This window comes from Zingiber officinale, chromosome 8A (assembly GCF_018446385.1).
Source record: "Zingiber officinale cultivar Zhangliang chromosome 8A, Zo_v1.1, whole genome shotgun sequence".
Taxonomy (NCBI): Eukaryota; Viridiplantae; Streptophyta; class Magnoliopsida; order Zingiberales; family Zingiberaceae; genus Zingiber; species Zingiber officinale.
In genome coordinates this window covers 1417221-1428451 of record NC_056000.1, presented here as the reverse complement: position 1 = coordinate 1428451, position 11231 = coordinate 1417221, and the positions used below count along the sequence as shown (strand labels likewise).

At 38.5% G+C, this 11231-nt stretch overlaps 2 protein-coding genes across 6 annotated transcripts; both read right to left on the bottom strand.

Annotated features, from left to right (window-relative positions):
* Positions 1-432: 432 nt before the first annotated feature.
* On the bottom strand, positions 433-6799 carry LOC122011789 (probable LRR receptor-like serine/threonine-protein kinase At5g45780). 5 transcript variants are annotated; one of them, XM_042568172.1, is made up of 13 exons: positions 6356-6799; positions 6183-6268; positions 5644-6058; positions 5438-5576; positions 5290-5361; positions 4075-4218; positions 3924-3995; positions 3791-3850; positions 2640-2713; positions 2416-2559; positions 2011-2346; positions 1234-1625; positions 446-997 (listed from the first exon to the last, which is right to left on the bottom strand). In XM_042568172.1, the coding sequence occupies exons 3-13, from the start codon at positions 5747-5749 to the stop codon at positions 683-685; spliced, it is 1854 nt and encodes a 617-aa protein (XP_042424106.1). In that variant the 5' UTR covers positions 5750-6058; positions 6183-6268; positions 6356-6799; the 3' UTR covers positions 446-682. The 5 variants fall into 5 exon arrangements, with proteins under 5 accessions (XP_042424108.1, XP_042424106.1, XP_042424105.1 ...); XM_042568171.1 differs by having other exon boundaries at positions 6186-6799; XM_042568170.1 differs by having other exon boundaries at positions 5644-6529; positions 6630-6799.
* A 119-nt stretch (positions 6800-6918) lies between these two features.
* LOC122011788 (cleavage and polyadenylation specificity factor subunit 3-I-like) lies at positions 6919-11136 on the bottom strand. The gene is made up of 5 exons (XM_042568169.1): positions 10913-11136; positions 10683-10780; positions 10006-10051; positions 9778-9927; positions 6919-8630 (listed from the first exon to the last, which is right to left on the bottom strand). The coding sequence occupies exons 1-5, from the start codon at positions 11087-11089 to the stop codon at positions 6996-6998; spliced, it is 2106 nt and encodes a 701-aa protein (XP_042424103.1). The 5' UTR covers positions 11090-11136; the 3' UTR covers positions 6919-6995.
* Positions 11137-11231: the final 95 nt, after the last annotated feature.

The following is an 11231-nucleotide window of genomic DNA, read 5'->3' as shown; positions in this document are numbered from 1 at the left end:
GTTCGGTTATACTTTGTGCTTCCAAGTATGCTTAATTGCCTGGATAATGGACATGCTTGATTTAATTTCCTTCACAAGAATCATGTGAGAAAGATGGGAAAGCTAACCGTGAATGAACACAACCATTTTCAGCTGACCAATGTCAGTGTTGCCTATTCTGATTCGACTCAGGCGATGTCAGTGAAGGAGGGTCAAAGTAACCAGGAGTCCTCTGGAGTTCAACTAGTTGCTGAAAATGCTGGCCATCCTGCTGCTGCTACTATATTAAACTTATATATGTGTTTGATCTTGATGCAAGCTTATAGCTAATGCAACCGATTTTCAGAAAATGTGCTTGGTAGTGTTGCAGATTTAAATAGCCATGTGAATGCAGACGCTGTGATACATTTTATTTCTCCAACACTCCCTATCATTTCTCGCTCGAGTCAGAGATAATTTAATGCCTATTCTCAAGATGTATTGAAAAAAGGCACTAGTTGTTCATGTACTTCGTACACATCAAAATTCGATATGAATTCAGCTTTCAGAGGGCTTAAATTATATCCTAAATACAGTAAGATCTTCATGTACATTTTTTTTCCATTCATTAGTCATTCCAGTAGCCACGATGATCAAACCCGTCTACATCTACATGTATGAGAAGAAACACTTGGTTCTAAAAATCTGATTGGAAGTGTCATAATCATCTGGGCCCTGAGAGCTCAATAGCTTCGATGATGAAAGAAGAGGCTTCATTAGCACCATCAGAGCTTCTGGAGGAGTTGCAAGACCTACAGCAAGTTACTTCCCCATGAGTTTCTTCACTTTGTTCTGCTGGCCCAGAAATAGATTCAAGTGTTTTAACAACTTCAGACATCTTTGGCCGAAGGGCAGGATTTGAAGAAGTGCAGAGCAGAATAACCTCCACGGCAGTTTCAAGCTGAGCAGAATTAAAAGCATCGTTGAGATCCTTGTCAACCAATTCAGCGTCTCTCTTCTCTTCATGTAAAGTCTTGATCTGCATTAGACATTGGTTCACCAATTAATAGATAAAGACCACCAGACGGGTAGCAGAATAGCTACTAGGATAGCAAAAATTGCATAAATGTGGGTAAATTATCATACTTTTGATAGTAAATAGTGTCAAATAACAAACTTATACAGTAAAACATCTCATTTTATTTTCAAGCATTATTAAAATTGGATGATGTGAACAAATGAGGTAGGATAAAACAATTGTCAGAATACACTCACCCAGTCGAGAATCATTCCTTTCTGGGAATTACCATTTCCAGAACTCATGGTCTTTTGGCCTATGATCAATTCCAATAGTAGGATGCCAAATCCATAAACATCAGTCTTCTCGGATGACTGCCCAGTAGAGAGATACTCTGGAGCAATGTGTCCTACAGTGCCACGAACTGCAGTTGTGACGTGAGATTCTCTCCTATCTAGAAGTTTTGCTAATCCAAAATCTCCTACCACCGCTTCAAAACATTCGTCAAGTAGAATGTTTGCAGCTTTAACATCCCTGTGAATTATTTTCGGGTTACATTGTTCGTGCAGATATAAGAGCCCTCTAGCAGCACCGATTGCAATTCGCATTCTCTTGTTCCAGTCCAAGGATGGTTTACTATGAGAATGATCTGCAAACGGTTAGATGAATGAAACCCATGTACTGAGATGAATGGATGGAAAAAGAGCACAAATTTCTAACCAAGGGACAATATCCCTGACTAACCATAATGCAAAGTATTATACTCTAAATCATTCAAATCATCAAAGAATAATCACAATATAATTGTGTGGCAAAATATTTCTTGCATGTCCAACTAGAGCAAGTCAAGTGATAATAATGTAGATACATTTTCCATGAAAGAAACCAAACTAATTCTGGTGCTAGAAACTTTTTCCCGAGGAATTCAAAGCTACAAACTCGATAAAACCATCTGATAATGTGGTTTACTGACTTGTATAATCATTCCTTATATCCCCATATCTCAAAACAACCAAAGTAACAAGACTACTGACCTCTTAAACGATCAGCCACACTCCCATTTGGCATAAAAGGATACACAAGCAATCTCTCATTTGTGGTCATGCAAAATCCATATAGTCGGAGTAAATTCCTGTGCAGAGCTAGGCCAATCATTTCAACTTCTGTTTGGAACTGTACTTCTCCAGTAAAATTTGGATCCTTTAATCGCTTCACTGCTACCACAGTTCCATTTCTGAGATGGCCTTTATAAACAACTCCAAACCCACCTTGACCTAATACAAGTTTGGCACTAAAGTTTTCTGTTGCGATTTGTAGTTCACGGAAAGGGAATCTCTTCAAATGTCCCATTTCAAATTCATAGTTTTGATCTGCAGAGAATTCAGTATATGAGTAACCAGTCTATCTTCATGATCACAAAATAGAATACTCAAAGATACCATCTCCAGCAAAATTCATGCTCCATTTGCAGCAACGTAACCAGAAAACAAGCAGTAGCAAAGATAATATTAAGGTACAACCAATACTTAAAGGGATTGCAACTGCCAACTGATGGTTGTTAGAATGTTCCAAAGCTCTAGTTTCTGCAGGAAGAATAAAAACAGGTTCAAATCTTTATGATATGGTACAACAAGTGATAAATCCAGATAAGAAAATGAATTACCATTACTTGTTAGCGTTACAAGTGCACAACCATGCAAATGAGAAGTGTTACAGAGTAACTTATTACCTGCAAGACTATACATTCCAGAGAGAGTTACAAATTATTCATTAGCGATATCTTTGATAATATTTGCCAGAAAAATGGAGGAAAACAACCCAGAAACAACATTCTAACAGACCTATCATCGTCAACAACATCAAACTAAACTGTGTTTGCCCCAACTTTTGAAAGTGGCTACATAAATTTTATTCCTTGATTGAGCTCTAAGCAAAGTATATCATTAATAATATGCAAATTAATTAAAATATTTTTTTATTATATTGGCCAGTGCTGTGTCGGATATTTATCGAACTCTCAGGATCTACCACTCTAATAAATTCAAGTCTTCAACTATAAAATTAATTTTTCATTTTTTGACTATGTACATACTACTCAGTTTATTTTCTCTCAAACTATACCAACTAATTGAGCTACACTTAATTGCCCCTGATATTAGTTTTTCTAACCTTTCCATCCATCTTAGCATTCTTATCGTTATTACATGAGTAAAATAAACTTGTTGTACATATTGCTCCTAGCAACCCACAACTTCAATTAATCAACTATAGTAAGTTGAACCACCGTCCTATTCCTTACAACCTTTCCAACTCACAAAAGTGCAGTCCAAGATGTAAATGGAACAAGGTAGTTTCATTAATTAGGTTAATTTTCAGCCATCTAATATTTTTTACAAGATTATAAGCCACTATTTCTGCAAGCCACTGCTTACAAAGGTTGAAACAAAATGAGAAACTGGAGTAATAAAAAAAACACCACATCTAGTTGCCTAGATCAGCATCAAGATTAAGATTTGATGGAACGTGCAATTATAGCTTTAGTTTATCTTACAATAAGTTATGCAATGCTAACTTAAGAAATGCTACATCATATTTAAACATAAGAAAGTTAAATAGCTAACAGGGAACTGAGCAAATTGCATTATTTTTTATCTTAAACATAGCATAAAGTGCAATCTTTATTTAACTAGAGAAAACTTGGCCGAAGAGTTAAAAATAGGTAACTTTCATTGTAGTATTAATTTTTAAAAGCTTCTCAAGCAACAAAATGACAGGTGATAAGAATTATATAATATCTGGATTTATCATTCTCACCTGTAATCATTTGCAAGTATCTTTGGGGTTGGACCTGTTAAGTTATTGAATGATACATCTCTGCAATAATCTATACATAAGATTTACTTGGGAATTAATACAGAGGTGTAGAATAATCTGAAAAGGAACATACAAGAATAAGAGACCCGAAAGATTAGCAACTGCTTCAGGAATCGGACCAGACAAACCATTCCGGTTAAGTCGCCTGAAGAACAGCAAAGTAATAACAATTAAAACATTAACAGCAAGAATAAAGAACCTTTACATTTCAAAATTTCACATACATGTAAACTAACTGAGACAGAAGCCCAAGAGCACTTGGAATTTGTCCAGTGAACTGGTTACCAGAGATGTCAAGGGTGTTCAGCTGTGACAACTTTCCTATTTCTGGAGGAATAATACCTGATATTTTGTTATTTTGCAATAGCCTGAAATCAAAGATATTTTCATTATTTGGTCAGATAGTGTAGTTTGATGTAAAGCCAGAACTGTCTATCTACCTCTCTTCTCAAGTTATTCTAATAAAAATCTAAGGTCATTTTATGAAAGGGCGCACTTAATGTTTGATACTTACCAAAAGACACATCACAACTTGGAAACTATAAGACACCTGATTCTCAAAATATCTATAATCGTTTTAATGCATCTAAATTTTTTTTCAAAAAATATTTTGGTGATCTTTCAGTGACTAAAATTAACAATGGCATGAATTATTTTCTAAAAGCACAACAAATTCAATGGTAGCTAAATCATCATAATGGTCTTCTAGTGGTAAAATTCTAAAAGTGATATGCAAGACAGTCACTTATTGTCATTTTGACCATTGAAAAATCTTTAAACACCTTAATCATCCTCTAGCAATCAAAATAAAAAAAAGGCCATGTATAGACTCTTAGGAGCATCACAAATAGTTGTCTCATATTGTCACTGTGATTAGGACTATGAATGATTAATGATTATTGATTATTGAAGTGTTTTAGCCAAACTACCTTGATAGCCTTCTATTGGCCAAAATCAATGGGGAAAGGTATGAATGGATCCATGAGAGCATCATGAACATAATAATGGTTTCATATTGTCATTTTTACCACTAAAAACCAAAAACCATCAATATATATTCTTGTATAGGAAAATAATGAAGGTGTTTTGGCTGCAACAGCTTAATGGTCTTTGAGTGGTAAAAAAATAGGAGTATAAGATAAAGAATAGCGTTGATGATGCTCCAATAGTTCATTCATATCCTTACTTGTAGATTTAGAGACATGTGAACAATTATAGTGATTTTTGGCAAAAATATGATCCTCGGTAAGATAGCAAAAATCTTAGCTATAGCTTTGCAATTGGCCTTGCGTGCAAATGAGGCCCAAGGGCAACTTCTATATTTCCTCAACTTTTCAATTATTAGAAAGATCTAATTCAGTCTGTCTCTAATGCTTGCCATTTCGCTACTTTTTTTGAGATGCTAAATATTAGTTTATTTTTCCTTTTGTATTTCTTACAAAGTTTGCAGGTGACTTAGGTTGCCAATGCTCGGCGACAGCGTCCCGGACAAGCTATTACTCGCCATTTCCCTGCACTCCCAACACAAAAGAGTCAAAAACCCTAGCTGAAATGTAAAACACGAAGGAGAGAAACAACAAGAGTAACCCAGACAAGGAGATGACGAATCCATCGGAGGAACAGCCGACCATGAACCACGTGCAAGGGTCGACGGAGTAGATGTCCCAGCCACCCATCACCCCGGCCTCATCTCTCATCCTACTCTTCACCGACATCAGAGCCGCCACTGCATTCTTCGACCGTCACACAAAGGAACATTTTTGACAGTAGAGGAGCAAAGCATCTCGATTTACCTTCGTAGTTAACGCCTTTGGGCGAAAGAAGAGGGTCGGAGGAGCGCGCAGTGTGAGCCGAATGCAGGATGAAGAGCGGAATCAACAGATAGCGGCAGTTCGCCATTGAGGGCGGCAACTAGGGAGACGGTCGTCACAGTAGCAAGGTGATTGAAATGAGGGTGGTGAGGTCTCCGTTTCCAGGAATCGCTGCAGTCGCTCGGCTCAAGGCCTCGTTCTCCGCGCGTAGGGCTAGGGGAGGCATTAAAAAAGGGAGACATTGGAGCGGTTCGTCAAGATGTAGGATAATGAAACAGGGAGAGCTGCTCGTAGGCAGCTGGTGATTTCATGGAGAAAGGCGCCGCAGGCGTTGGAAGACGGTGGCGGTGACAGATTGCGGCCTCGAGATGCGGGAGCCATGTCGACGATGGCAACACTGCAGGATCAAGCTTTTGTTTATGTAAAAGATCTATTAATTAATCCAACCAATTTATTCCCACTTCATCTGCACAAAATTACAAAAAAAAAAAAAAAAACTTTATTGTGTCGAGGATCCGAACCACCATGTTCCTTAACTCCTCCGGCAAGAGAGGAAAGAAAATATCCAACTGCACTTCCGACAATTGTCATGGGAAACACCACTAGTCTACGCCAATCAACGGAAATGTCCATTAATAGAGAGAGACACAAGCATCGCCAGAGCACAAAAAGAAAGGCAGACAAAATTTACAACCTAACTCCACATTTCTGTTTCTACGCTACTCTACATGGTTGTATAAGACCGGACACTTTGAGGATATCATTGTTCACGGCGATGGCAACGCCAACACTGGATCCGAATCTGAATCCGGTCGAGGTTGGGGCTCGAGGGACCATCGCATCGTTGATGTCACGAGAGATCGAGCACCTTCGACGGATGAAACTAGATCATGATTTCGCCAAACGAAAACAAAACCAAGCAAAAGGAAATGCACCAGCGGTAAAGAAGAAAAAGAAGGATAAGCAACTGGCAACTGCAACCAACGGACGGTTCCTTCCCAGTATGTGTTCGACTGCCCACGTTGTTCATCAGGTTAAGGTGGAGAAGATGGCCGGAGTTAGGTATCAGAACCTGAGAACATACGCAAAAGGACTAGAAGAATAAATTTTCCGGATTTCGTTTTTGTTATTACTCCGTCGTGTCTTAATTTTTTTGTGGAACTTATCCGCATACAATTTTTTTTTAAAAAAAATAATAATTATAAGGATCAAATATTGTCCACATACAACTCTAAAGAGTAGGTTAGTAATATCGAGTGCAAGAAAAATCATAAACTAAACTATTAAGTGATGATCAGTTCTTCCAAACAATACATCTTGGTCAGCTTGGCACTTTATGCCGAAAGAGGAATTGGCCTCACAGCACTCTGTATCCGCTGGAATGCTATCTTCACCCTCTCCTTGAGACTGTCATCGTCACATTCCACTTCACCATTCTTTCCATCAAGCCGTGCAACATTCCCGTCAACTGTGACAATCAGTTTTCCTTCCTCTCCGACCTTGACATCCCCAAACAAGGAAACAAGTAAACTGTAGATTACTTTATGAGCCATTTTCTCTGTCTCCTCCTGTGTCTTTTCGACTTCTGCAACAGCCGTCACCTTTGGACCTTCTCGACTAATATTCAAGATCATAGCTACGACAGAATCAGACACCATATCGCTAATAGGATCAGATGACCACTGCATTGTCAAATAGTTCTCAGATTCCTGCCGTATAGACACTCTCTCATGCACGATTAGTGTAGGCACATCAGGCTCTTCAGGAGGAGCCTCAACACTCTCATAAATTTGCTTTAGTCTGTGTTTAATAACTGAAAAGGCACCAGAATAAGGAATAGAAATTCGCTGGGTAATGTTTGCAGTGGACAGCTGAGAGAAGACATGGAGGTCGTCTGGTGCCATTATCTGATATGTGAAACCCTTCTTGACTAGTAAGCCACTAACTGTTTCTCCTACTTCTGGTGTTTTCTCAGCTAGTCTTCCAATAGTCTTAGCCATTTTCTCAGAAGTGAAGTACATCTCCACTGACTGGCAGTTTTTAGGTGACAAAATCTTTATGTTTTTATCAGCAAATTGAGCAATTAGCTTCTGCTTAAGTCTTCCCATCTCATTGGCTTCTCCATGTACAAGGATTATGTTTGGTGGCATAAGCTCATTCAAGAAGGCACTTGTCTGTGCAAAGTCGGCATGGGCCGAAAAGGAGATATAGTATACTTGCATGTTAAGAGGAGCAGTGAGACCATTCATGAGTGTGACTTCTTTTGGTTCATAGGTGATAGTTTTCGCTAAGGTCCCTTCGACAACATAACCAGGAAGCACACATGCATTTTTCTTATCTGCACACCATCTATCAAATAGTTGCCTTGAGAGACCACTTTGTAGACCACCTGGACTCGCCATCACAACTGAGGGACCAATATCATCAAAATTCTCAATGCTTTTCAAAGGATTAATATGTTTGAAGTCAAAGGGGTTTGAAGTTGCAAATTGGTTCCTGATCCTCTCATTCATTGAATTTATGTAGGTCTGATAGACAGCCATGCATCTTTTAGCAAGGGGTGAAGCATAATATATGGGAATGTTATGGAGCTCTGGATGATTTGACCAGTACTCATCAAGGATGAGGAGCAGCTCCTGGGCTCTTCCAAGGGCAAAAGCAGGGATGAGCACCCGACCACCTTGGGAGATTGTTGAATGGATAACATCAGTAAATCGCTTCTCCCGAATAAGGCGTGGTTGGTGCAACTGTACACCATAAGTGGATTCTATGATACAGATGTCAGGAGAAAACTGCGGGATTTCAGCAGCTCTGAGATGGCGATCCTCCTCACGGGAGTAGTCTCCAGTGTAGAGAATCCGGACACCAGCAATGTCAACCATGAACATGGCAGCACCCAAGACATGACCAGCAGTATAGCACCAAAAACGAATTCCATTGACTTCCAGCGTCTGGTGAAAATCAATGACCTGAAATGGAAGTAATAATCATTCCAAAGAAATATTCAGTAAATATAAGATCTTGCAAATATCTATCTTCATGCAGAAGTAAAGATACATAGAATATGGAATGAGAGTTGTATGCAGCAAGGCTGAATACCATCCCAAAGATGCTTAGGGCACTTGAGTTCTTACTCTCGAGTCTCGACCATAAAATGGCAGATACATAGGAAAAAACAAATCATTTTTTATTCATACATTTTTCACTTTAGTTTGTGTGAATGAAAACTAAGAACTGACAAGAAAATGTACACTTCTAGGATTTCAGAAATTGTTTTCAGGCAGTGTTAGCTGCATAGAGCGTATGTGTAATATGGGGGCAATATAAACAATAATTAACAATGCTAAGTAGATCATGTGCATATAATTACCATCTAAAGAGTTTATCACTTGAAGTTAACAACTTGAGCACTTGCAAGTTACAAGCTATCAAATAGGCAAATATGCAGCTTGGGATTTAACATTTAAGTCAATTTGGTTCGATCTAAATTAGTTTAGAGTTAAATAAGACTTTTAGCCTGAATATGTGGTCTGCATATGCACTTCATAGCCTAGAGGGGGTCACATATCCAATATGCTATGGGGTCCCTTTCCAAATCCATCAACACAGTCGCATAAGCAGCCTAAATGATGACTTTTTAAAGCAACTTTCTCTTCATCCACTTCAAACATGATATGTGTGCCAACCTAAGACGGTTTCTTGTTATACTGAGAAATTTACATTTTACAAAGGCCATGAAAATCTCAGAGACAGATTCCCAGATGTTTCATCTTCTTTTCAGGTCTTTCATCTGTGGTATATTTATGTCATTCTTCCCTAACCATATTTCTTACGTTAAATTCATTCATATTTGCAATTATTTGTTTTTAATTTGGTTAAAACAATTCATGATTTGTTTCACTGGAGAGAAGCACACCCTTAAAACAATAGCAATTCATGGAAGTAAAAAATATTCAACTAAATCAAAGTACTCAACGTGGAAATATATAAATACAATTTCTACACGGATAACAATAATGTATGCCAATTTTTGGTAAAGAAAGGGTATGGATGTCACAACATTAACATATTTATTGTTTTGAGGGGTAATATAGACCATGATTTTATCAAGCATACCTCAATTTTGTCCATTGATCGTAGAATGTCTTGCTCATCAAATAGCATATCCTCAACAGAAACTTTGCTCACTTTGACATAATCTGACAAAAGAAGCTTGTATATAGCTTTTGTAGCATGTGTCATGAAAACCCGACCTTTAAAAGTAGTCTGTAAATAGAATTCCTAAAATCTAAGCATGCAAATTCATGTCAAAAGGTAGCTTGAATTTTATTAGAAAAAAATCACCTTCTCCAAGAAATATGGAAGAGATGCAGCATGATCAAGATGAAAGCTGTAAGTTCAGGAAAATTCAATCAAATTAGATCAGTTTGATCCCAACAGTGAATAAGCAGAAATCAACAACTAAAAAATATGTATGTTTTTAGTATTGAGCTTAAAGGGACTATATGAGATTAGACTTCCTAGATCCAGTTTCTCACAAGTTCATTAGAAGCTGTGAGTTATCTAATATCCAGCATAACTATATTTGGAAATGAACATCATTTGGAAATACATAAAACGAAAAAAAATCATAATCTATTGAGACAAAATTGAACTTTAACATCAGATGAAAATGGAACATCTTTGTTTTAAAGAGATTGGCATCAGCAGATACATCCAAACTGATCATTTACATTATTAAACTAAGCCAGTGATGTTACTAAACAATGACGAGGAAAACCTGCAAGGAGTGACTTATTCAATCAGTGTTTTGCAAGAAGATAATCAGCAGGTGATAGAAGGAGGGAACCAAGAGGCAATAATAATTTTTTTCCTATTTATAAACTCTAACCGAGAACACTGATAATTTGGTGCATTCTGATAGCCTAGAAAGTAGAAACGGCGCCCAAATATTGAACCTTTATGTCATGTTTTCTTTAATTTTTTAAGAAAAGGGGTTGCAAATGGGGAATAGGGCATACTGCGTGACGAGAAGCACATCGATGGTTGAGGGGTCGATCTCGTCAAAATAAGGCAACGCAGCCATCCCGGAGTATCCCGGGTGAATCCCGCAATCGAACTGTCAATCAGAACCAAGACACAAGTTCAGACTATATTCTACCGCACAGCGACAAACGCATGAAGCAATGAATCAAGGCAGTGGGGAATGCATCATATACAAGCAAAAATAGACAAGGTTACAGCTTTCTACCAAGACATTCTTTCCTCTGTAGGACATAAAGACGCAGGATCTGCCCACTTCATTGCCCGCCCCCAGCGGGGTGATGATAAGCTGGTCGTCCTCCCTCGCCGTCGCCGTCGCCGTCGCCGACGGCATCGAATCCTTCCGCTTGAGAACCGAACCCAGCCCTGTCACGGACGACGCCATCTCGCCGGCGCGAAATAAGTATTTGCTGAATTCCAACTACTGCTAGGGTTTTGAGAGGGGAGTGATTCTTCCAGTAGGACAGGTGGGGAATGAAAGCTACGGGTCGGATGTGAAACTTCCATCCGACACCCGGTAAGCGGCG

Excerpts from the sequence above, each read along its gene's own strand:
- LOC122011788 (XM_042568169.1), bottom strand. The coding sequence starts at position 11,089 with ATGGCGTCGTCCGTGACAGGGCTGGGTTCGGTTCTCAAGCGGAAGGAT. Across the intron at positions 10,052-10,682 it reads GATGTGCTTCTCGTCACGCA|CTTTCATCTTGATCATGCTG; the intron begins GTATGCCCTATT and ends CTGAACTTACAG. Across the intron at positions 9,928-10,005 it reads TTCCATATTTCTTGGAGAAG|ACTACTTTTAAAGGTCGGGT; the intron begins GTGATTTTTTTC and ends TTCTATTTACAG.
- LOC122011789 (XM_042568171.1), bottom strand. The coding sequence starts at position 5,749 with ATGGCGAACTGCCGCTATCTGTTGATTCCGCTCTTCATCCTGCATTCG. Across the intron at positions 5,577-5,643 it reads CAAAGGCGTTAACTACGAAG|TGGCGGCTCTGATGTCGGTG; the intron begins GTAAATCGAGAT and ends CGAAGAATGCAG. Across the intron at positions 5,362-5,437 it reads TTCGTCATCTCCTTGTCTGG|GGAAATGGCGAGTAATAGCT; the intron begins GTTACTCTTGTT and ends TTGGGAGTGCAG.